At 42.8% G+C, this 25,390-nt stretch overlaps 1 protein-coding gene across 1 annotated transcript; it reads left to right on the top strand.

Moving 5' to 3' along the window:
• The first annotated feature begins 2,773 nt into the window (after positions 1–2,773).
• Positions 2,774–25,305, top strand: RAC1 (Rac family small GTPase 1). Its single transcript, XM_037507122.2, has 6 exons — positions 2,774–3,010; positions 10,560–10,631; positions 14,748–14,865; positions 22,565–22,627; positions 23,295–23,454; positions 23,729–25,305. Exons 1-6 carry the CDS (start codon positions 2,976–2,978, stop codon positions 23,857–23,859), a joined length of 579 nt encoding a protein of 192 aa, XP_037363019.1. The 5' UTR covers positions 2,774–2,975; the 3' UTR covers positions 23,860–25,305.
• Positions 25,306–25,390: the final 85 nt, after the last annotated feature.

Here is a 25,390-nt window from a genome sequence, read left to right as displayed (position 1 = left end):
ATGATTATGCTCATAATACGCATTTGATAAATAACTATGTTGCACAATCAGAAATGCATGTAGTCTAATATTTGCTTCTTTAGTTTTAATTTTAATTTAAAAATTTTGGACCACTTGATGCCATAGAGAACATTACAAAGAGGACACTCAAAGTCAAACTTGGAGTTTCGTTTTTTTTTAAGATTTATTTATTTATACAAGAACTGGGTATAGGCCAGAGGCGCGGGAGAGTAAGAGAATTCACCAAAGACAGAGCGGGGAGCAGAACAGGCAGATGGACGAAGATACTGCTGAGGGGAGCAGCAGGCAAGGCAGGAGAGGTCTGCCACCATATGGGTAGCTCCCTGGCTGGCCGGAAATCCAACTCGCATTGCAGAGTCTGCGGACAGCTTTACAGCGCAGGGCTCAACCCTCTACGCCACCAGGGTGGCCCAAACTTGGAGTTGTTTTAAAGCTTTTTTTTTTTTTTAAAGATTTGTCTATTCATGCATACAGGGTACGGGTCAGAGGCGTGGACGGTGAGAGGATTCACCAGAGACAGACTGGGAAACAGAACAGGCAGACTGACTGAAATACACTGCTGAGGGAAGCAGTGGGTGAGACAGGAGAGGTCTGCTGTGCCATGTGGGTCAGCTCCCTGGCTGGCAGGGGATCAAACTCACCCTGCAGAGACTGCGGACAGCCCCACAGTGCGGTGCTCAACCCCTTGCGCCACCAGGGAGGCCCTAAATTAAGTTTAAAATTGAGTCAGTTTTAAATTAAAGTTGATTTTCATATGTGGGGTGTACATTAATTTTGCTATTTTATAGTCTTGTAGAGTGAATTTTCACTTTATCATTGTAGAGATGTGTCACCCGTGGGCTCAAGATCTGAAGTCACAGCTGAGTGAGTTCATACTAGAAGCAGCCTAGGATGACTTTCCTGGGTTTTAGACCTGGAGCAGGGCCAATGCCCAGCTGCCTCACTTAGTACTGACTTTCAGGATTTTGATCTCTCTGTGGAAAAACTCTTTTACACTCTGTCAACACTCACCAATTCTTTGCTTGACCTGTCTTTTAATTCTTATCACTTTGATTAAGAAAAGCTATTTTTATTAGTGTGAATATGGTTTTTTGAAATATGACAAGTGGGGAACCATGTGTGTACCCCATTTATAGCACTGAACACAATGGGCCTAGAATCCTGGTAACTATGGCGCTATCTAGCTCATTTCCTATCATCTATCCTGTAACAGCAGCATTCAAATATTTGTTCAACTGAATTAAATGACTGATACGGGGCCCCACCCATTCATTTGCTGTTGGTCTAAAAACATGAAGGCAATTATACTTAGCAGTTTGTCATAAATGCACTGGAAATTTTTATCCACTAAGGGGGTCAGACTTGTTCTACTACCCTTGAAATTTCAACTCTTCTTCAAGGGAGATGTTTAGGAACAGTAGAAAAAGGAGATGCCTTTGTCCTGGGAATATGTTTATTTTGATATAATTGTAGACAAAAATGTACAAAAGCCCCACAAAACTTGTGTAAAAAAGGTCTGATTTAAGAAAACTATTACAATACTGGGCCACAGCGTCAGTTACAGAAAAAAGAAGGCCTATAAGATGAAAATATAAGTTTCCTGGAGAGTCTACTCAGACAGGGCTGATGAAACTGCAAAGTCAACTACATGTATCAAAGCTTTAAAAACACTCCTATTAACCCAGTAACTCCATTTGGTGGTTGTATTCTGAAAGAATGAAGCTATAAAGATTCTTGTAGACACCTTAGCATCGTTTTTTTGCCTGTCCAGTAATAGTGCAACAGGTTAAATTAAGGTGCATGTGCTTAACAAATAGTAAGCCGTCATTACTGTGTTCCAAGAATGATTCAGTGTCTCAATTTTTTTTTTTTAAAGACTTATTTATTTATGCGTACAAGAGCTGGGGTACAGGCCAGAGATGGGTGTGTGTGTGTGTGTGTGTGTGTGGATTCACCAGAGACAGAGCAGGGAACAGAACAGGCAGACTGACTGAAATACACTGCTGAGAGGAGGGGGAAAGGGGAGGGGGAGACAGGAGAGGTCTGCCTCGCCATGTGGGTCACCTCCCTGGCCGGGGATCGAACTTATGCTGCAGAGGCTGTGGATTGCTTCATAGTGCGGTGCTTAACCCCTTGCGCCACCAGTTTTTTTTAAAGAAAAAGTTTGTTACCTGTATAAAGAAATAGCTTAGAGGAAGTAATAGCACTTTAAAGGTCTTTTAACAGGATATTATCACCAGAACTTGATACAAAGCCTAGGACACAGCAAATGCTCAGCTCATTAAAAATAATAGCAAAACCATGAGCAAGGGAAGAAAGCTCAATGCGTTTTTGAATGAATGAACACTGATTTCCTCTCAATAGTGGTATGGTGTCCGTTTTTTTCCTCTTTGTAATTTTAGGTTCCGAGTTTCCTAGGAGGCCCTTGCCATCCTTTAAATCACGGTTATCACATAAAAAGGACAGATCAACACCCTCTGGGAGGTCTCGGACCGGCGCTATTTTTGGGCGCGGGGCTCCTGACCCCCCAGACTGCGCCTCCAGGCACAACCGGGGCGGCGGGCGGGGCTCGGCCGCTGTACTTAACGCACCAAGATGGCGGCCGGCGCGCCGGAGCCGAGCGCTTCCGAGCGTTCCCGAAGCCGGGAAAAACCCCCGGGAGCCGCGCGGCGGCAGCGGCCCCGCCCCGGAGCCTGGGAGCGGCGGCGCCGGCGCGGGGAGGGGAGGCCGGATGTGAGTGGAGCGGCCATTTCCTGTTTCTCTGCAGTTTTCCCTAGCTTGGGTGGTGGCCGCCGCTGGACTTCGGCTTCTAGTCGGCGGAGGGCGAGGCGGCGTGGACAGCGGCCCCGGCACCCCGCGCGTCGCCGCCCGCAGCCGCGCGCCCGCCCGCCTGCCCCTCGGCCCGCCGCTCCTCTCCCTGCCCGGCCCGCGCCGCGGCCCCGCGAGCGGCCCAGATGCAGGCCATCAAGTGTGTGGTGGTGGGCGACGGGTGAGTGCGCGGCCGGGCGCGGGCGGGCGCCGGGGCTGGGCCGGGCGCGGGCCGTGCGGGCGCCGCGGGCTCGCGCGGGGCCGGGGCCGGGGCTCCGCGGGGCGGGCGCGGGGGCGCGGGCCGCCACCCTTCCCGGGGCCGGGCCGCGCGTGCCGGGCCCAGGCTTCCCCTCCACCCCCGTTTATTTATTTATTTTTTTGGTGGGGGAGGGAGCCGCTTCGGCGGCGGGAGAAAGTGAACTCCACCCTCGCTCGCGGCCGGGGCCTCCGGCCGCCGCGGCCCGCTCACCCCGCGCCGCCCGCCGTGGATGAGGGGGGTTTAGAGAGTTGCCTTTTTCAGAAAAAGGACCCTGTCCTGGTTTTTACATAAGCCATTTGAGCCCCGTGGAGCGCTTTTTGGGTCCCGGCGGCCGGGTCGGTAATGGTAATACTGGACAAATACTCGCCTTGGGCTGGTTCGGTGACCCGAAACTTACTTAGCCAGGGTTTAATTTCCCTGGTAGTTTGCCACTTTCAGGATTTTTAAAGTTTGTGTGTGCGCGCGCTATTATTGCTTTGGAGAAACTTAGGAGCTGGCTTCGAGGAGCTGGGTGTGAGAGAGACGGTTCTGTGCTCTTAACGTGGTGTGGCCATTAAAATAAAAAAAAAAAAAAAAGGGGGGGAAAGAAATTGGCCCTGGCTTCGCGCGTTAGGTATGGGATGTAGCAGAACAGGATCCCTCAGCCTAGCTGCGCTGTGACTCAGGGCATTTCTTTTCATTACTGGTAGTGGTGGTTCCATGGCCCCTAGAGGAAGACAAGACTTGTCTTATGCAGTTTTTTTCCTCCCATAAAAACAAGAATCTCAGTGTAATCCGAGCAAAATTGTGTGTCTCAGCATTGCTTGAGTGGCTCAGCGTTAACAAGGAAGCTCCAAGAATTACTACCAGTTTCATCAAACTCAGAGTGCAACTGGTACATTTTCCAATAGTGTAAAGTCAGAGGAAGAGGTCTGGCATCACTTTCGATGAATAGTCTCCAAACTGGTCTTTAGGACTGATGCAGCTTTTATGCCTCTCAGTGAATTTATGAATTCTTAGTTTATTTCCACCCTTATAAATTAGACTTTTGAAATTGTTTCTGTAACGAATTCAGATGCAAATAGGACAAGTAGACAACTGGCTTTTTTAAAAGATGCTGGTGTCAAACTCACAAATGGGAGGATTATTAACACTTCATGGTTCGATGTATCCAATTGAAAATTGTAAGTTCCATTGTTTAGTAATACTAAAAGAAAGCTTTACTTTGATGGGGAGGAGTTCAATTAATTGGTTTAATCATGAAATGAAATTATTTCAGATGACTTGATCCTTTGCATAATGAGCTCACTAAACATCATTTTCTCTTCGGAACATAAAAATTATCTGAATTTCCTTTTAAAGTGGAAAATGCCAAATCAGTAATGCTTAGACTATGAAATACTAGTTTTTTTTAAAAGTCAAATTGCTGGTAATTCAATATCCAACTTTAAGCATGTAATACTCTTATTTGAAAATTTCTAAAAGTAAAACCTAAGCATAGCAGATACATTTAGTTTATTTAATACATGCAGCTTCTGGACCTCTACTGTCTGTGTTGACTTGTTTAGACAAATACTTGTTGAATGCCTACTATAGACTTGGATCCTTCCTATTCCCATCCCATCGCTGTTGGCTTAAGCCTGAGCCATCTCTCCCTCAGAGAGAGACCCCTTCCCCTTTAGGGAAGCAGTGAGGATTAAGCAAGATGCTGGATACTAAGTGCCTCATAGGTGTGTCCCTCTGCTGACTTGGTAGATAGTGCAAGCAACTGCCGGTGCTCTTACTTTCATTGTGTCTGTTACTTCTACCCAGGCTTGGCAGTCTGGGGGGTGTGTGTGTGGCCGGGTGGGAGGTGCGCGTTTGGCATGAACGATGCTTCCTAGTCTCTAGTTTTCAAATCTGTATTTGACTTTGATGTTAACTAGGGCTAGGCAACATTAGGTGTGAAATGCACCTTAACAAACAAATTTAAGCTGTGTTATTTTAAATAAGAGACGATATGTAGCAAACATTACTTAAGCAAAAAATCTAAATACATAATTTTCCATACCAAAAATCTTTGTGCTCTTACCCAAATAAAACACATTCCTGGTGATATAGTTGGAATGCTCGTTTAGTCAAAAATTCTTAAAAGCTGTTAAATGTGAGACTAAAGAAATTACTTAATGTGGAATTTAGGTAATAAAGGACATTTTAAGCAGTGAGGGCAAACCAAAGTTCTACAAACTGCAAACTTCAAGAAATATTCTTGGAATTATAGTTAAAAACTATGTCAAAACTTTGTTATAACTAGGCTCAGTCAACCTATACTTCTCTAATGAGTTATTTCCTATAAAGCAGTTTGACATTGGGTATATAATGAGATAAAATTTGGTGTTTTTAAAATTCTGTTAAGAGTCCTTTATGAACACAGAACTTATCGCTTTTATTTGGGGACCTCGGCTGCAACATTTTCTCTCAGCTTGACTTAGGAAGACAGTATCTAACATTCAAATGTTTGCAAACAACCTTATTTAATAGTGTTGTCTTGGGGGCCTCCCTGATGGCACAAGGGGTTAGGTGTCAGTACTGTCAAGCTATTGCCAACCACTGCAACAGGAATTCCATCCCCAGCCCAGCAGTTTGTTTTAGTAGGTCCGCCTGTTCTGCTCCCCACTCTGTCTCTGGTGAATTCTCTCATCCCCACTCCCCACACCTCTGGCCCACACCCCTGCTCTTGTGTGCATAAATAAATAAAATCTTTTTAAAAAATAGTGTTGTCTTGGTCAAGGTTGATAGAGAGTGGGAGTGAAGGACGTGACGCCTCCCTCATTTCACTCGTGTGTATAGCTTAGACATTGCTGTCCAGGAACTTTTTTTCTTTTCCAAGTTGTGTGTGATGAATGTCTTCCATGATGTCATCTTCATAGTCGTGTATATCATTATTCTCCAATTGCATTTATAGTCAGTGATGACATGACCCATGACATTATTTAAACTCTACATGAACTTAAAATTTGAAGAGATTTTTGCCTTTTGGCATGGGGTTCTATATTTCTGACCTCTTGTAAAAGTGTTTGAATTCTGTATCCTGGCTTCCAAATTTAGGTTTAGTATTTGGCTCTGGTCTTGGTTGGTCATAATATTTTTTTAAAAAGTTTTCGAATGAAAACTCTGGTAAGAATTTGGGGTTGGATTTAGTAGGGGAATAGCAGGAGTCCATACTTAGAAACCATAGCCCTTGTGTGGTCTGTCTTTTGTGTTAGTCATCCAGTGGTCTTGGTATTTCCTACTTTTCCACCTCTGCATCACCAGGTAGCTCTATTTTATAATTGTAGTCTTTCTGGAAAGGAGATTTTTTTTTTAGGAATCTTGCTATAGGGGCAGTTACTTCCAGGCGTCAGAAGGAATAATTTTCTAATGCCTCAATATGAAAAATTTAATAAAACAGAAGTTGAAAGGATAGTGCAATGAATACCCTCTTTATTCTGCAATCACACTGCTCTGTTTGTGTTATCATATTTATCTGTTTGCTTTATGAGAATATTTTAAGAGGATTTAATTGGGGGCTTGATTGTGGAGGAGAATGGGCATGGAGTGCAGTTAGACATAAATTCTTGTTTTTGAATTCTGTCTTTAGCTGATCCAAATAACTATCCCAGGGTTAGGGTGGGAGTGTGTGTGTGTGTGTGTGTGTGGGTGGGTGGGTGGGTGGATGGGTGAGAGGATTCACCAGGACAGAGTGGGGCACAGAACAGGCAGATTGACTGAAATACTCTGCTGAGGGGAGCAGCGAGCGAGGCAGGAGAGGTCTGCTGTGCCATGTGCGTCACCTCCCTGGCTGGGGCTCAAACTCGGTGCTGCAGTGGCTGCAGACAGCTTCATAGTGCTGCTTCTTAATCCCTTGTGCCTCCAGGGAGGCCCCCATCTAGGTTATTTCTACAAGACAGGGCAGGGGATGCACAACTTTTTTCTTTTTAAATATATTTTATATAGTTCTTACATCATTTTTCATTTTTGCACAATGTATGCATTTTCACTTTGGTTATATTCCCCATACAATTGTACCCCCCTTATTTTGACCCTAATCCCTCCTCTCCTCACTCTCTCCCTACCCCCCCCTCCCCTGCCCATGTGGCTCTGGTTTATAGGGGCTGCACAGCTTTTTAAAAAATGTATGCAACATGACTTCCGGCAGACACATGTTTATTTTCTTAGAGTTATGTCATCTTTCAAAGATTAGAGGTTGAACAGGGCAGTTAAATACAAAAAACTGGAAATTTTAAAGCAAAAGAAACTTCCAGAAATTCTGCAGGAGCATCAGTCAAGGCTGTGACCAAATATGGCTTCCATCCTTCACATAGGGAGAAGCTGTGACTTTGCCTGGAGCTGATGTTGACTTTGGCCTCCAGTGTGTATTTGTGGAGTGTGTTAAATGTACTCGTGGGAAATAAATAACTATTTTCTTTTTCTGTGTTCTTAAACATTAAGTACTTAAAACAAAAACTGAACATGTAATTACACGAAAACCTAGAATCTTATAACTTAATAATTTTCTTACAGATTTATAGCAAATAATGATTGGTAAGAAAATTTCAGACACTGTCAGGTTATACCAGTAACTTGAATTCCTTTGCAGTTACATTTTTCGGCTGAAGAAGTTGTTTCAGGAAAAGAAATTTTAGCATTTAAAACATGGTTGTGTGGCCTCCCTGGTGGGGCAGGTGGTTGAGCACCGCACTGTGAAGCTGTTCGCAGCTTCTGCAGCGCAGGTTCGATCCCTGCTGGCTGGCGAGAATCCCACAATGCGCAGCAGACCTCTCCTGTCTCGCCCGCTGTTCCCCTCAGCAGTGTATTTCAGTCCATCTGCCTGTTCTGTTCCCTATTCTGTCTCCGGTGAATCCTCTCACCCTCCTGCGCAGCTGACCTATACCCCAGCACTTGTATAAATGAAAAAAATAAATCTTTAAAAAAAAAAAATACCCAAAACATGGTTGTGTCTATAGTCATGACTTTTTCTTTGTACATATAGAAAAGATTTAGGACTGGATCTTAAAGGAGGTGTTACAACATTTTAACATAGTATAAACCTGTATAGTGAAAATCTTTACAGCTGCTCGTCCTTGATATTAAGCGCCAATAAGGATTAACATTTTTACACAACTCCATTTGTAATTTTGAAAGGAGATTGACTTACCATGTATTGGACTCCTCTCTCTTCCTCATTTACCCACTCCCTGTTCAACCATTGTCCCAGCCATGCTTACCCTGCCTCACACCGAGAAAGCTCTTAGAATGGCCCACTTCTTTCACCCTGAATACCCCGTGTTGGTCCAGACCATCATGGGGTTTCACAGGTGGTTCCTGGAGCCCATGCAGTTGCTTTCTTATTTACCTGCCTCCAGTCTCTGCTTCTAGTTGTCTTTGCACACTGCAGTTAGGCTTCTTCTGAAAATGTAGATCTCATGGTTTCTTCTGAAAACTGTGACTTCTCAAATAGGTTCAGGTCCCAAGTCCTTAACAAGGAGAAATGGCAGCCTCTTCCCATTTCCCCTACCACTTCCCCCTTGTTTCTTGGTTCTTCAGTTACGCAAGATTTCTTTAGTTCTGGTCCTTCCTTCACTCTTAAATCTCAGAGTATGTTGTAACTTCCACTAACCTAACTGCCCTCAAGACTGTGCAAGATTCCTGTGCTGTACATTTCCAGAGTATCTTTAATAAATAACACTTATCAGCCTATAATTTTATGTAATGACTGTACTCTTTGTTTTTTAGCTTAATTGCATAAATTTTGAACTCTTGTTCATTGCAATATCTTTAATAACTGGTACACTTTGTGGGTAGTACACAGTTTGTTGGTATAGGTTGAAATTGAATTAATACAACAGTTTGTAATGGAGTTGGCAGTTTTGTATCCATTTTACATTCAGAAAACTGAGGCATAAGGAAGTTGAAATTTAAACAAAACATTCTGGGCAGTAAGTGATAAGAGTGGGCCATGGGTCTCGCAAGCCAAGGGTAATGACTGCAAATCTTAGCCTCTTGCTCTTAAAGGTTTATTTTGACATTCTAAGCTTTTAATAAAATGTATGACCCAATCACTCATTTTTGTTTAGAAAGCCTTTTAGGAGTTGGAAGCTATCTCCAGATGATGTAAGGTTTGACTCTGAGTTCTTTGAGGTGGGGAGTTCCAGCTTTTGTTAAGCTCTTAATAATGTCATGAGTGCAACAAGTATTGGCAAGACTGGATGGACCTGTAATCTGCCCTTGTGAAGGGTTTTGCCTTAAGCTAAGAGCGCAAAGAAAATAGAAAAGCACATAACTTATTCCTGGTGAATCCTAATTTAATAGTAGTTGAGACTGAACAACAAAATTTTACAGCTCAGAACTCCCTTGTGTCATTGTGTCCTTGGTAAACCCTCAGGACAGGGAGGTGGGCTCAAATAAGGAGAGCATTTTGTGAGCCCTTAGGAAGCCAGGAACGCAGACTCTCAGGAGCCCCTGAAGTTACCCTGCAAACCAAACTGGAGACCTTTTTTGGCTAGTGGTACAGTGACCTTAATTTTTAGGTGATACTGTCTTGAAAAAAATATCCAGTGGTTGGAAGGCTTCCAGCCACCACTAACCTTTGCCTGATGGCACATAGTACCCCCTGCCAATAGAGCAGAAGGCCCATCTGTCTGGAGTATTTCTGTACAGTCCTCTTGTACTTTCTCCTCTTTGCATTTGTTGGAAAGTTTACTCTAGCCCCCTGGGTCATTAATTAATATGTCTGGAATATTGTGTTAGCTGCTCTACAAGGTTACGGTAATATGTATGCTTGGGGGCGGGGGGAGGCCCACATGAATCCAGATGAAATAAAGTGAGAGCTGTTCTGTGTGGTTTAATGACTAAGCATCAGAACATCACATTAAGAACATCTTTACTGATTGCCAGAGGGTAGGCTTTAGAAAAGTGTGGGATTTGATCTCCACTCAGAGGCAGCAAAAATATATTGCTTAGTAACCAAGTGGAAGATGTAGAGCAAAGTTGTGTTTGCATATTATTATATTAATCGAAATAATTCAAGCATAGAATTGAAGATTCTTGGATGAAAGACTTTTAAAAAAAAGATTTATTTTATTTATACATACAAGAACTGGGGTCTAGGCCAGCGGTGCGGGGAGTGAGAGGATTCACCAGGAACAGAGTGGGTGCAAGACTTTCTACAGATGTTCACAGAAGAGACTTCTAATTTAGAAATTTTCTTTTGAAACTTGTGCTTATTTAACAGCTATTTGTTGACTGCTGATGCTAATACCAGATACCCCTACAGTGTGTGGGTCCCTCACTCTACCTTCCTAAGAAAATCTAGGGTAAAAATATGTGTGGTATTAAGTAAAAAGTTACAGAAATGGATTTGTTTTAATGTGAAGTACTTGGTGTATATTCCATAATTTTTCTATAAATTATTTTAACAGAATGAAGAAATTATGTTCATGTGGACTAAGCAATTTTTCTTCTCTCCCTTTAGAGCTGTAGGTAAAACCTGCCTACTGATAAGTTATACAACCAATGCCTTTCCTGGAGAATATATCCCCACTGTGTAAGTATTGTCTTTAAATGGGAATTAACTTCTCTGTGAAACATATATATTTTGGGTTCCTTTGATCTTCATTTTGCTTTAAAGCCATTCATAATCCTTATGTAAACAGATATGATTAGGTTTTTTTTTTTTTTTTTTTGTAAGCATGTACCAAAGTCTTTAAGGTATTTGGCCTTTTAAAAAATACTTAATTCAGGGCCTCCCCGGTGGCGCAGCGGTTGAGCGCTGGGTTGCGAAGCTGCCCGCGGCCTCTGCAGCGCCGGTTCGATCCCCGGCTGCTCCCCGGCCACTGGAGGAGGGTCCCACATGGCGCAGACCTCTCCTGCCGCCCGCTGCTCCCCTCAGCAGTGTACTTCGCTTCTGCCTGCTCTGCTCCTCGCTCTGGCTCTGGTGAATTCTCTCACCCTCCCGCGCTTCTGACTGTACCCAGTGCATGTATAAACAAGCAGACAAATAGACAAACAAATAAATAAATAAACAAAACATGCCTCTACAAAAAAAAAAAAATAAAAAATACTTAATTCAATCTAATTTGAAGTTTCCACATGGTGATTAAAGAAACACACAGTTTTCCTAATTGAATTTTAGACATTAGGAAAACAAAAGTAAGTTAGCAAAGTTAACTGTGAAGGACAGAAACTGGATAATACAAAGATTCACATAAATTGGCTCTCTGGGCTGCATGTGTGAAGTAGCAATGAACTGGAACCTGAAAAACTCCATTATGTTTTAATTGGTCTTTCTTTAGAATTGAAACCAGAGAGTGTGGGTAGGGGGTGGTGTATGGAAGGAGGGGATTGGCACTGGGCTACTTGGACCCAATTGGTAGCAGATTGGGTAGAGATAGAAAAGTGCTTTTCTGATGATGGGGTGACTAGAGACCCCTAAGTAGCCAGGCCTCCTCTTGCGCTGTAGCCACCGAGAGCTCTGTCCTTTTATGGCTGCTGCCCTGGTGGAGAGGATGCACCGAGGCCCACCTGGGCACACCTTCTCATGCACAATTCGTGTGCTTAGGTGCTCTGCTCATATTTTTAATGTAAGTGGAATAGACCATCCAAGTTGACCTCTCTTATTTGTCTTTGAGCTTTGTTATGGTGTCTTCTGCCATAAAAAAGTTTAATAGTTGTATATGATGTTGTCACTCCCCTCTTAACTGATTTTTATGTCTTAAATGTACCATTCCTACTTCAGCGATGAAAAAAGTTCCCTATTATTTTTCTAGGACTCGTGGCTAAAGTTTTTATCTGCTTCATCTTGAATTCTTTTAGTATAGTGTGAGACAGGCACCTCAAATAGTATTTATTGTGTAATACAGGTCAAAATACTATTTATTGAATAATCTGTTCTTTTTTCCATGAAAGCAGAATTACACACATTAGATTTTATTTTCATTAATTTTATGAACCTTATTGGAACCTTACCTCAGACCTTGACTTTGCTGTCACAACGTGGTAAGACCCTAAGTTCCAGTCTCTAAGAGTAAAAATGAATTCTGGAATTTTATTTTAAAGGCTGATGTAGTGTTCTGTTTGGTGCTTTGCCTGGTTTAAATTGCAGTGCTATATTTTTCTTATTAATGGCCTAATGGCCTACCTTATGGTACATGTAGTGAATTTTTTTTTTTTTTTTTTTTAAATGTCAGCCCTGTTTTTCTCCATTAGCTTTTCTGGGCTACCTCCTCTCATAGTTAACTAAGTTGTGTGTAGCAACTTCTAATTAATTTTAATATATGTTACCAGGTATGCTTCTTTTTGTTACCTGATAACTTGATTCTCAAATCAGGTTATGTTGCGTCATGCTGTCACTGGACTTTGATTGCAGGCACAGTTGACCAAAACTTGACTAATAACTTTGCACTTAGGTGGGTGTTCTGGAAATACTTAAGAGTGTGCCACCTTGTTAAAATGAGAGAATTCAGTAAGTGGGATTGAAAGAGACAAATTTATACTTCATTTCTTCCTGGGGAGTAAAATTTTTTTTCACTCTTTTTTTAATTATTATCTTTTTAAGTTTATATCTTTTTTACATCATTTTTCATTTTTGCACAATGTACGCATTTTCCTCTTTCTTGGTTATAGTTCCCATACAATTCTCCCTCCCCCTCCCTACCCCCCAGTGTGTGTCTCTGGTTTATAGTTGCTTGTTGATTTTGATTTTTACTTTATCATAAGTAGTCTTTTTCCTGATCCCTTATTGAGGTTTTCCAAATTCCTGCTATGAGTGAGACCATCTGGTATTTTTCTTTTTCTTTCTGACTTCGCTGAGCATGATCCATCTATGTTGCTGCAAATTGCATGAGGTTTTTTTTTTCTTTCCACCCAGAAATAATGTTTTATTATTTGGGTTTATCTGAACTCAAACAGGAGGACACATAAAATTAACCATCACAATACTTATTGCAAATATTTTCTCACAGTCTGTGATTTATCATTTTTTTTTTATTTTTAAAATTTTATATATTTTTTACATTATTTTTCATTTTTGCACAATGTATGCATTTTCATCTTGGTTATAGCCCCCATATAATTCCCTCCACCCCTTGTTTTGACCCCCCCCCCGTGTGTCTCTGCTTTATAGTTGTTGATTTTGATTTTTACTTTATTGTAATTAGTCTTTTTCCTGGTTCCTTATTGAGGTTTTCTAAATTCCTGCTATGAGTGAGACCATCTGGTATTTTTCTTTTTCTTTCTGGCTTATTTCGCTGAGCATGATTCCTTCCAGCTCCATCCATGTTGCTGCAAATTGCATGAGCTTGTCTTTTTTGATTGCTGAGTAATATTCCATTGTGTATATGTACCACATCTTCCTGATCCAGTCATCTATTTTTGGGCATTTGGGTTGTTTCCAGGTTTTACCTATTGTAAATAGTGCTGCAATAAACATTGGTGTACAGGTGTTCTTTTGAATCAATGTTTTTGTGTCCTTTGGGTAGATCCTAGGAGTGGAATTGCCAGGTCATATGGTAGCTCCATTTTTAGTAGAGGAATCTCCAGACAGCTTTCCATAGTGGTTGGACCAGTTTGCACTCCCACCAGCAATGTAGGAGAGAGAGTTCCTTTTTCACCATATCCTCGCCAAAATTTTTTGTTGCTAGTTTTTTTTAATATGTGCCATTCTCACTGGTGTAAGATGGTATCTCATGGTAGTTTTGATTTGCATTTCCCTGATTACAAGTGATGTTGAACATTTTTTCATGTGCCTGTTGGCATTTGCATTTCCTCTTTGGAGAAGTTTCTTTTTAGCTCTTCTGCCCATTTTTTGACTGGATTGTTTACTTTGTTTTTGTTGAGTCTCATCAGCTCTTTGTAGATTTTTGTGATCAGTTTTATCATTAGTGCTGTGTGCAAAAATTTTCTCCCAGTTGGTGGGATGTCTCTTTGTTTTGGTTACTCTCTCTTTTGCTGTACAGAAGCTCTTTAATTTGATGTGGTCCCAGCTGTTTATCTTTGCCTTCACTATCACTGTTTTGGGTGATGTGTCTTTAAAGATGTTACTGAGGTGTATGTCATGTGGTGTTTTGCTTATATTTACTTTTTTATATTTTATGGTTTCAGGTCTTATGTCTAGATCTTTAATCCATTTTGAGTTGGTTTTGTGCATGGTGTGAGGTAGTAGTCAAGTGTCATTCTTTTGCATGTTGCTATCCAGTTTTCCCAGCACCATTTATTGAACAAACTTTCTTTGCTCCATTGCCTATTCTTTGCTCCTTTGTCAAAGATTAGTTGACTATAAATCTGTGGGTTTATTTCTGGATTTTCCATTTGGTTCCATTGGTCCGTGTGTCTGTTCTTATTCCAATACCATGCAGTTTTGATTATTATGGCTTTGTAGTACAGTATGAAGTCTGGGAGTGTGATTCCTTCATTCCCTTTTTTTTTTTTTTTTTCAGGAGAGCTTTGGCTTTTCAGGGTTTTGGTGGCTCCATGTGAATTTCATTAATATTTGTTCTGTTTCTTTGAAGAATGTCATTGAAATTTTTATTGGAATAGCATTGAATCTGTAAATTGCTTTTGGTAGGATGGCCATTTTGATAACGTTCATTCTTCCAACCCATGAGCAGGGGATGTCTTTCCATTTCTTTGTGTAAAGATTAACAGTTTTTATTCCATTCTACAGCTTTGACAACTATTCTGCCAATGTTATGGTAGATGGAAAACCGGTGAATCTGGGCTTATGGGATACAGCTGGACAAGAAGATTATGACAGATTACGTCCCCTGTCCTATCCGCAAACAGTAAGGATTGTGATGGCTTTCTAATGTGTCCTTTCGGATATACAATTCCTGAATGTTTGATTAATTGAATGTCACCTGTTACTTATGTTGCCATCTTTTGGTCCTATTAAGTAAGAGCAGATGAAGCGAAATTAATTCAGAGATGTAAGCTGGGGTTTGGTTGGTTTTTGTTTTTTGAGCATGACTAGTTACTAAATATGGTTCTGTGCTCTTTACGTTCTTGCATTTAGTTTAGGACAACTTTGTGAAATACCCAGCACTGTTGGTACAAACCAGTTTTTTTTTTTTTTTTAAGCTTTATTTATGCATACAAGAGCTGGGGTACTACAGGGCAGAGGTGTGGGGGGTGAGAGGAGTCACCAGAGACAGAGTGGGGAACAGAACAGGCCTGACTGAAGTACACTGCTGAGGGGAGCAGCAGGGCAAGTCAGGAGAGGTCTGCTGCGCCATGTGTGTTGTTCCCCGACTGGCCAGGAATCGAACTTGTGTTGCAGTGGCTTTGGATAGCTTAACCCTTGCGCCACCAGGGAGGCCCCAATACAAAACAATTTTAACAGCAGGTAATTTTAAGGTGGTTCACTTTGTGACAGTTTTGTATCAGAATCAAATTAAGCAATTAAGGTTTCTTTAAAGCAAGTTGTAAATAATCTTTGGGATTTAGTGCTAATTTGTAAAATACATGGCTTTAGTACCTAAATCTTCTCACTATAGATTGCGGTTTTAGTTTTGTAGAAATGTCTTCATTCTGTCTGGTCAGAAACACTCTGAAGTTATGGTTCTATTGCAGATAGCTAAATGGCCTGTTTACCAAATCTAAGGCATTGGTAGTGAATAGATGCCACTCTTCTTTTTCCTTTCCTTTTTTTTTTTTGTTTTTTTTTGTTTTATCATTTTACAATAAAAGGATAGGCTTGTTAGGGAAGGGAAAAAAGAGGTACTCTCGTAAAACACAGGTGGACAGAGTGGCTCAGAAACTTCTTTAGATAAGCAATTGTCTTCTGTCATTTGCTTATGTTGTTACGTGTATGTTCTTTGTGTATTGTTGGCAACTTAGTGATGGGCTGATCCAGGCAGTATGCATAGGAGACAGGCCTGCGCAGGCCTTGGATTCAAACCCTGCTCTTTGCCATGGGGCTGTGGGCAGTTTTCTTCATCTCTAGTTTTGAGCTGTCTCATAGGATTAGATGAGGTTAATATATGTGAAGCACTTAAAACAGTCCCAGGACCATTGGGACCACATGTGTTAGCTGCTGTTAGGATCCCTCATTCTGTTTAGGTTTCTTCATGAATCTGGAGAGCACTTCAGTGCAGAGATGTGCCCCATTAATGGAAATTGCTGAATAGGATGGCCAGGAGTCAGTCAGGAGGACATCCCTCAGAAGGCAGACTTTGACCTTTTGATTGATTTAATCTTTAGAGTCTTGGGGTAGTGTGATAAATTTAAATAACAGAGATAAAATAACTATTTAGTTCCAGTTTACCCAACTCTTTATTTTTTGCTTTTTTTCCCCTTAAGTAATTTCATGTTTAGTAATGATAGTGTTAAACTTTTGAATACAGCTTTTTCCTTATAACAACCATTGTCTTTTCTATTTGTTTCCTGTTGGGAGGAATTGTCAGATAATAGTTTCTTTAAGTTGATGGTTTTTGCTGGTTGACCTTTAGCTGAATTCCTTTTTTTTTAAATTACAGATTTATTTATTTATACAAGAATCGGAGTACAGGCCAGATGTATGGGAGGGTGAGAGGATTCACCAGAGACGGAACAGGGAACAGAACAGGCAGATTGACTGAAATACACTGCTGAGGGGAGCAGCGGGTGAGACAGGTCTGCCGCGCCATGTGGGCATCTCTGCGGCTGGCGGGGATCGAACCAGCCCTGTAGCTGCTGCAGACTGCTTCACAGCGCTGCACTCAATCTCCTGTGCCACCAGAGAGGCCCCCTTTAGCTGAATTCTGGCATCAGCACTAAAGAAGACCAAAAATATAAAATGGGAGGTTTGAATTGGGTGGTTTCAGTATCTGCTAAAAAGGATCTGTAGTTAGGTATTAAAAACCAGCCTATAATCACCAATTGGTTTGAATTCCTCAATATGTTTAGGAACTATTCTATCCCAGTGGCTGCTTAATAATTCCAGATTTTATGAAAACAAAACAAAACAAAAAAGGATGAAGTAGGACCTTTATCTCACACCCTATACTAAAAATTAACTCAAATGGATCAAAAACAAATATAAGAGCTAAATCTATATTTTTAGAAGAAAACAGAAGCAAACCTTCATGACTTTGGATTTGGCAAATGATCCTTACATTTGGCACACCAAAGGTTTGAGCAACAAAAGAAAAAAGAAAAACTGGACTTCATCAAAATTAAAAACTTTTGTGACTTCAAATGACACCATCAAGAAAGTTGAAAGGCCACAGAATAAGAGAAACTTTGCAAATCACATCTGATAAGATCTGTCTAGTGTGTGTGTGCCTATATATATACACACACACATATGATGTTTGTATATATGTATATGTATTTGTGTGTGTTTATGTATAAAGGATTCTTCAACTCCATAATAAAGGAATAATTTAAAAAAAAATTCCAGATTTTAAATGAATCTGCAAATATTGATTGGTAGGGTTGGAGACTATCCAACCCTTTGGAAGGGCAGAGTGTCACTTCTGAGAATTGAGAACCACCTCCTATGACTCAAGGGCTCTTGGGTGTGGCCTTTTTCTCTGAGGGAGACTGCACACTCTAAGTCAAAGGTGACTTGGCAAGATTCCCACTTTGTGTGCCAAAGAACACAGAGATAAGAAACGGAGTGAATCAGGCCCCGTGGTGTGAGACCTGAAATCTTCTGGGTGGTGGTCTTCTGGTGCTAGGTCTTCAGCTTTTCAGGCCCCATTTGTGTCAGACAGTGATTATTTTCCAACCGAATGCTTGAGCTGCATGAAGGGAGTAAGACATGATTCTTACCTTCAAGTAGCCCAAAGAAATACTACCCACTTAGGGGGTATGAGTGGGGTGCTTAGGAGCACAGAGGATGGAGCACGCAGCTAGCATTTGAGGACATGCCTGCCTGGTGGAGATGAGGACGCTGTCCTGACTGTTGAGGGCAGGCCTGGAATGCTGATTCTAGGGCAATGCTCGTCCACCTAGGGGAGCAAGGCCCTGGTAGTTAAGAGATTGGCGCCTTAATTTCTTTCAGACAAGAGGGAAACTTCTAATCGTTGTAGTAAAGGGAATATAGTCTCCAGTTGTATTGGTATACAGATCTGTTTGTGGCTCCTCCCTGCTTGCCCTCAGCACTCATGAGGGGCCGTGTGGTTGATTCGTCTGAGGTGACTTAAGAGACATCAGGTTTCCTGTGGTCATTTCCAGCTGGCATTCTTCTTTGTGGGGTACCTCTGTGTGGCTCAGTTAAATCTGTATAAGCCATTAGTTTCCAGTTTTCCAAAAGATGAACAAATAGTCATCTTTCTCTAAATTAAATAATTCTGAGGCTTCTTTACTTTCCAACCAGTTGTCTTGATAGTCTCTCTTGCCTGAGTTTTCTGCAAGTGAGGCTCCGTCTTTGACCGGCGGGCTCAGGCTGTGCCTTGCCTTGTGTCCCATTTCCTGCATTTGCTCACTGGCTTCAGGATCCAGTGGTGTGGGTGAACATGTGTGATTTGCCAAAGCCACAAGGCCTGAGTCCTGTGGGAGCCCCATGCTGCGACCCCACTTGCTAAGGTCCTGGGCTTCTCTGTCATCGTGGCCAGGGCCCCAATGTGTCAGGCCAGCATTTTCAGTTTCTGCTTGTGCGGACTTGAGAAGCTCTGTTTACAAGGCCTGGACTAACCTACTGTGACATCAGGTTAAGAGAAAAATGTGTGTGTAGCTAGTCTTGTTTTGATTCTTCAAAGGCTTCACACTTTGGTTGGCTGTGAGAGCGTCAGCGTTCTCTAGCCCAAGAGCTCTAGGAACACACCTGCGGTTCAGAGTGGGCCGTTACTCCGTCTCAGGGGAGACATGCACCTTGAGGAGCTGTGGGTGAGGTTTGGGCTTGTGTTGGGTGGTTTGGCGAGGACGTGGGAGCAGAGGGCTTGCTCCAGGGTATTTCTTTCTTGCTTTCTTTTCTTTTCTTTTCTTTTTTTGCGGGACCCTCTCTGGCGGCCGGGAACTAACCGGTGCTGCAGAGGCAGCCCAGCGCTCAACCGCTGCGCTACCAGGGGAGGCCCAGCAGGGTATATTTTTATAAAGCTTACCTAGTGGGCGGGGACCAAGGAGAGTGAAAACATAGAGGTGGTCATGCACTCTCCTTGACCGGGAGAAGGGTCTCGTGTTTCTGTCGTTTGCTCAGTGAGCTTGTAGTTGTCAGCGTGTAGACAAGATTGTGAGGTGGGCTGCTCTGTACTTCGGTCTCCTTGTGGCTCAGTCACACGGCTTTCTGGCGCTTGTTAGGTTTGGCAGGAGCACCAGGCCCGCTCCCAGATGCCAGGGGCTGCTCCTTTTTTCCCTGAGCGTGTGACTCAGCAGCCCCCACATCGGTGGCACGTGCAGCTCTTCTGTGCTGTGTTTCTGCACGGGTCCGTGGTGAGCCTGAAAGTAAAAGCCAGGTGGGAAGCATTTGGAAGAGAATAAAATGAAAGGAAAATGATACTGCTTATGGGAGTGATGAGATTCCAGTCTTCCAGATGTCTGCTGATCTCATTCCTCTAAAAACAGGCCCATCTTCTTGTGTATTGTACAGTGAGGACTGCCCTGGTTGCACTTTGACCGCGAGGAGAGTGGTCTGTGGTAGAGAGGTAATAACGTCCGTGGAGGCAGCCTGGGAGTCTGGTGTGGTCAGAGATGGCTGCTGCCCTAAGGAAGGGGCCTTCCCATCCAGAGGAAAGATGGGCCTGTGACCAAGACAGCGCCTACAAAGAGGCTTCAGGATGCATGAGCAACCCACTGAGGAAGGGGGTGCTTTTGGAGGAGCTCTGAGTTTTACAAGGACGAGTGTAGACAAAGGACCCCGCCCCGAGACCACCCAACTTGAATCTGTGAGGTGTCAGTTCGGAAAGGAAGGTTGAAGCAAACTGATGCTATGAAGAGGCAGAAGCTCGAGGAAGGTTTTCTTAAAGCCATATTTAGTCTGGGGGAAGAAAAAGGAAGGAGGAAGGAACAGGCAGATGGTGTACTGTTGACAGAGGGTGGTGAGCATGTTTCTTCTCCCAAGAAAAAGATGTTCTTACCAATTGAAAAGGGAAGAACAGCTGCAGTTAAAAGCTGTGTTTTGTGGCCAGTCTCCGTGAGTCCCTGCATCACAATAAAGATTTGGCATCAAGTCAAGGCCTCGGGAGGACAGATCTTAAAAATTGCCCAGAGATTAAACCAGCATAGTGATGGAAACGCTAATGTTTTCATTGACTTGTAAATCAGAGACACTTGAGTGAAGTGAAAATAATTCGCTGTCCATTGGTATCTTAGAATTGTTTCAGGGGTCTGTGTTGCTGAAAGAGCAAATCTTTTTATTTTGGGGGCAAAGAAATGAAAGTGCTGTGACGAACACTGGCAAGTGTGGTCACTCCTGGGCACCGCCTCCAACCTGCAGAGGGCACGTGGCTCATCTCAGTGGTGTAGGTCCCACATGCAAGCCATAGTGTGACCCAGCGTTCAGGGCAGGAGCAGGCCGACTTTTCTCCCCCAAGCCCCGTGCCCTGTCACGGCACTCAGACCTGGCCCGGTTCACAGACAGGTGCCATCCTGTCTGCTGCAGTCCCCACTGGAAACAACGTAGACGTTTGGAAAGATGTGTCTGTCACGTGGATGTCCGCCACACAGCACACCAGCGCACGCCTGTGTTAGGGGAAGGGCACTTCACTTCCTTAGCGTTTCCTTACTGTACGTATAGGCCGTGTGCTTCGTGGGCCTGTTTCAAGTTCTGCTGGAACCCTTTGTGCTGCTGGCTAGAGGGTGCCTCTGTCTCCTCCCCAGCCTGACCTCCATCTCTGCCATCTTCTTTGCCAGGATGGATGGCATCTTCTGGTGGCATTTGATGTTGTAGACCTGTTAGACCATCCTCTGCTTTTTGATAGATCTCTTGGGAGGGTTCAGACAAAATTCTGATGAACACTAAACAGCAGGTTATATTGATTTTTTCCCCCTCCTTAGTTTTTACTAAACTCAAACAACGTTCTCATGCGTTACTAGGTTGGAGAAACGTATGGTAAGGATATAACCTCCAGGGGCAAAGACAAGCCGATTGCCGTATGTAAAACTTTCAATCGACTTCGGTTTCCAGCTTTATCTATTCTCTCATTTCACTTAGTTTCCTTAGGATTTCTTATTGAGCCTCACCTTCCTTGAGTGTTTTACATTTAATTCACTCAAGGTACTTTTGCTTGATGAACTATGCTTTCATCCAACAGTTTACCTACTAGCTTGAATTAAAGCTTATCCCTCCTCCCAAGAGAAAGGGGGGGCCTTTGTCAGGGCCTCTCTGCAGGCTGGTTGGAGATAAAGATATGGAGGCTCCACCTCAAAGCTCCCTGGGATCGTGTGCTTAAGCTGGGGGGGTACTAACCAGGCTGCAGGGCCTTCTTCCTTGAGCTATGGTGTCTGGTGTGGTGGGCCTGTCTGGGTGTGGCTGTGCAGTGCTGGTGAGCTAACCCCCCTGAGCTCGGAGGTGTTGACATCAGCTCAGGTGCTACAGTGCCATGGTGATTCTTGGGGAAGCTTTGTGCATGCGCTCGCATTTTGAAAATGTCATTTATAAAAAGCTGTTGTGTGGGATGTTTCTTTCCCTTTCAGGTACAAGATTATCAGCTGGATGATTGAAAGTGTTAGCTGGGGAATTGTGTGCATTTTTACAAAATAGCATAATTGCCTTTTTCCAGGAAAATGTTTTATAAACCTAGCATTTTAGAAACTTGGGCATTTTTAAATACAGGTAAATAAATTTAACCTTTTACATAATACAGAAGGGGAGGGAGAACCCTGGTATTTCACATTCTGCCAGAAATTCTTCCGCGTATTTATTCTGCCCTTCCTTCTCACTTGGAACCTACTTTAGTGACAGCAGCCCCCAGTGCGAGTTCTCCACATGTCCTACCCGGCTTTGAGAATCCTGACAGCTCAGCTCAGCAGGTGGCACCTGCCCCGACCATCCTCCAGCAGAGGATATAGTGCTCAGTGAGCAAACCCTGAGCCTCATGTGGTGCCCGGGACTCCAGCAACTATTAAAAAGGGGCCAATAAATGAGACTCCAGTGATTAACGTGTGTGCGCCTCACATGTAGAAGGGAACTGAAGAAAAAACTTCACTTGTAGATAACCATTTTTTAAAAGTGACCCTGCTTTCAAGAGAAAGAGCACATTTTACAGAAATACTGGAGTAGGGCCTTCACACATGATTTTGTCCCTGTTCGTAACAGACTATCAGGTTCCTACTAGGCGTCAGGAATGATGAAGAGGCCTCCCAGAGGGCTGGAGCCTCCGCAGCCTCAAGGAGCTTCTGGCATATTTCTCCCTCCACCGGCCACATTTTGACTAGTGACTGATCGCTTGATATGCTGGCTCTGGTTTGGGAGCCATCTGAGGAAACCAGAGTGGGGGTGTGCAGAGCTGCTGGTGCCGTGTGTGAGCCAAGGCCCAGTAACTCCTGGCAGCTTTTAGAATGCAGAGGGGCTTAATGATGTGAGAGCATTTTCTTACCTCTCCCTGTGTTTCCTTTTTATAGGATGTCTTCTTAATTTGCTTTTCTCTTGTGAGTCCTGCATCATTTGAAAATGTCCGTGCAAAGGTAAGTGAGGTTTTTGTGGAAAAATACATTGCTCTCTAATGTCACTCTCAGGAAGAAACAAAAAAATATTCATTGATAGGGATTTTCATTAATCATTTTTTAGTGTATTGGCTGTAATATATAAATTTCTAAAGTCTCAGAAGTGCCATGTTTCTTGTTAAATAGTGAAACACTTTGGAGTCCTTCTTATAAAAATAATGATCATTATTTTCTACTTCTGAATCCTTGACAAACTTACTTCTTAGTGAAAATGACACATCCAGGCTATCCTTCAGCAGTGGTGAGGGTGGAGGGTGTGATGCCAGGGGCTAAGAACTTGGTCAGGATAGTTTATTTTCACCCCTAAATATGCGAAGAATTTACTGAGATGACCTTGACTCATTTTACCAAAAACAGTGTTTTTTTTGGGGGAGGGGGGGCTGCGGAATCTGCTCTTCTCCCCTTTTACTCTGTTCTTCCTGGGCAGTCTCAATCTGGGCGGTCCTGCCTTGCTAATCAAACACCCACTGATAGTCCTTGTGGTTCTGGAGGCTGGGAGCGAGCTGTGCCTCTAGGGATGTGCTGGCTGGGGTAGGACTGTATGGGACACAGCACAACACCTGCGTGTCCGATGGAGGCAGAGGAAGCTCACACGGTGTCTTAACTATGCTCCTTCCTTCACGTCTAGTGGTATCCTGAGGTGCGGCACCATTGTCCCAATACTCCCATCATCCTGGTGGGAACTAAACTTGATCTTAGGGATGATAAAGACACAATTGAGAAGCTGAAGGAAAAGAAGCTGACGCCCATCACCTACCCACAGGGTTTAGCCATGGCTAAGGAGATCGGTATGAAATCCTGCATTTTTCTGCTTTGTACACATTTTTGTTTTCATGACAGGCAGGAGTTCAGTATGTTCCTGACTCAGGGTCTGACTGACATTTGGGGAACCAGTTAGGCCCTTGGGTTAGCACTGGGGAGGTGGCTGCAGGTCAGGAGCTTACTCTGCTCTACCAGGCGAAGGGTGGGCAGCAGAGCCTGGGGAGCTATCTCTGGCCCCTGTTGTCATCTGAAGGACCCCGAGTGTCCATTGCACATTTGTAACACACAGTTTCTCTGCAGGTGCTGTGAAATACCTGGAGTGCTCAGCTCTTACACAGCGAGGCCTCAAGACAGTGTTTGATGAAGCTATTCGAGCGGTTCTCTGCCCACCTCCTGTCAAGAAGAGGAAGAGAAAATGCCTGCTGTTGTAAATGTCTGAGCCTCTCCTGCCCTTTGTATGCTTTGCTCAAAAAACAGTGGAGCCTTTGCACTCAATGCCAAGTTTTTGTTACAGATTAGTTTCTCCATAAAACCATTTTGAACCAACCATTAATTTTAAGGTTTTGTGTAGACTTCAAACTTTCACATTCTATTAAAATTTAGCCCTAAAACAAGCTTTCTTAAAGCCTTATTTTTCAAAAACCCTTGTTCTTGCTCATATTAAGAGTTGCCAAAATACTTTGTTGCATTGTTGTGCTAAGAACACTAAGCACTAAACCGACCTTTGTCCTCAAGAAGAAGTTAGGAAACACAGATACTTTTTAAGTAGTTTCAGATACGAAAAACTGCACAGCCTCCTTCATAAAATGTTGCCATTTAATGCACCGATAATTTATCATGTTCATGACCTAACATTGTACTGTATGTCATGGGACGAGTGTAACAACTCAACTCTTTGAGTCTTTTTGCTTTCCTAGTGAAAATAAGAAAAATTGTTAGTGTATTAGCTTTTGCTGAGCTTTGGAACAGAACTCTTAATCACGTGTTCCCTCGAAGTATTCTGCTCTCGCCAGGGTGTGCTGGGTGGAGTGTGCGGAACACTTGATGTGATTGATCAAAGGATGACAGTATTTTGACAAAATACAGAGTGGAGGTTTAATTTACACTGTGTTGTACATGTAGTGATTGAATTGAGTAAGTTCATCAGTGAAAATTTTAAAGCTTAATTTCTGTCAAATGCAGGTAGTTGATAAGGAAAGGTGGTATTATCAGTGTTTTCTTATACTTTTCTTAAACCTGTCATCCCTCCCTAAAATGGGAGTTTTTAATTCATCTTTAAACTGGTCATCTCTATGGTTCCTAAATTAGTAAGTGCTTTTCTTATAGAACCCTTCTTAATGAGCAATATGCCTCCTGTATAATAAAATCTTTCTGATAATGCATTAGACTTTATTTTGTAGATTAGTAAAAGTGCATTCCTGTTTTCATGATACTTTACTCAAAGCTAATAAGCGCTTTCCTTAGTTTTCTAGTAACTAGGTGTAAAAATCATGTGTTGCAACAGTTTTTAAAGTATTTTAGATATTAAACTATGAACCTTCTACCATCACTGTCTTGCCAGATCACCAACACTGTACCTTGACTAATACTGCCTCCTGCCTCACCCACCACGCAGGCTTCCCGTCACTGCTCTAACACTACTCCTTCGGGTCTGAGGTTATGTGAAGCCCGTGCTCATGCTAACACAGTTCTGTACAGCTTAGCCACTGGCAAGAATACAAGGGTTGGACCATTCAACCATTAGAACAAAATTTTTTTAATGGAATGTGGAGTGTTTTTACATTGATCTTTTGCTAATGCAATTAGCAGTTTGTTTTGCATGTATGACTTAATAAATTCTTGAATCACATGACTGTAATAATTGAATTCTTGAGATCAACGGTCCTGGTGTATGTGTTCATTTGCCTTGCTTTAAAGTCCTGGGTTTTTGGGGAGACATTAATTTTCAGTGCATGTTTTTAT

Source organism: Talpa occidentalis, unplaced genomic scaffold (assembly GCF_014898055.3).
Source record: "Talpa occidentalis isolate TD23 unplaced genomic scaffold, MPIMG_talOcc4v2.1 talOcc4.12, whole genome shotgun sequence".
Classification (NCBI taxonomy): Eukaryota; Metazoa; Chordata; class Mammalia; order Eulipotyphla; family Talpidae; genus Talpa; species Talpa occidentalis.
This window is presented reverse-complemented; position numbering and strand designations above follow the sequence as displayed.

Bases quoted from the DNA above. Each gene is read 5' to 3' on its own strand.
- RAC1 (XM_037507122.2), top strand. From the start codon at position 2,976: ATGCAGGCCATCAAGTGTGTGGTGGTGGGCGACGG. The intron at 22,628-23,294 runs GTAAGTGAGGTT...CTTCACGTCTAG, and splicing joins TTGAAAATGTCCGTGCAAAG to TGGTATCCTGAGGTGCGGCA. The intron at 23,455-23,728 runs GTATGAAATCCT...GTTTCTCTGCAG, and splicing joins AGCCATGGCTAAGGAGATCG to GTGCTGTGAAATACCTGGAG.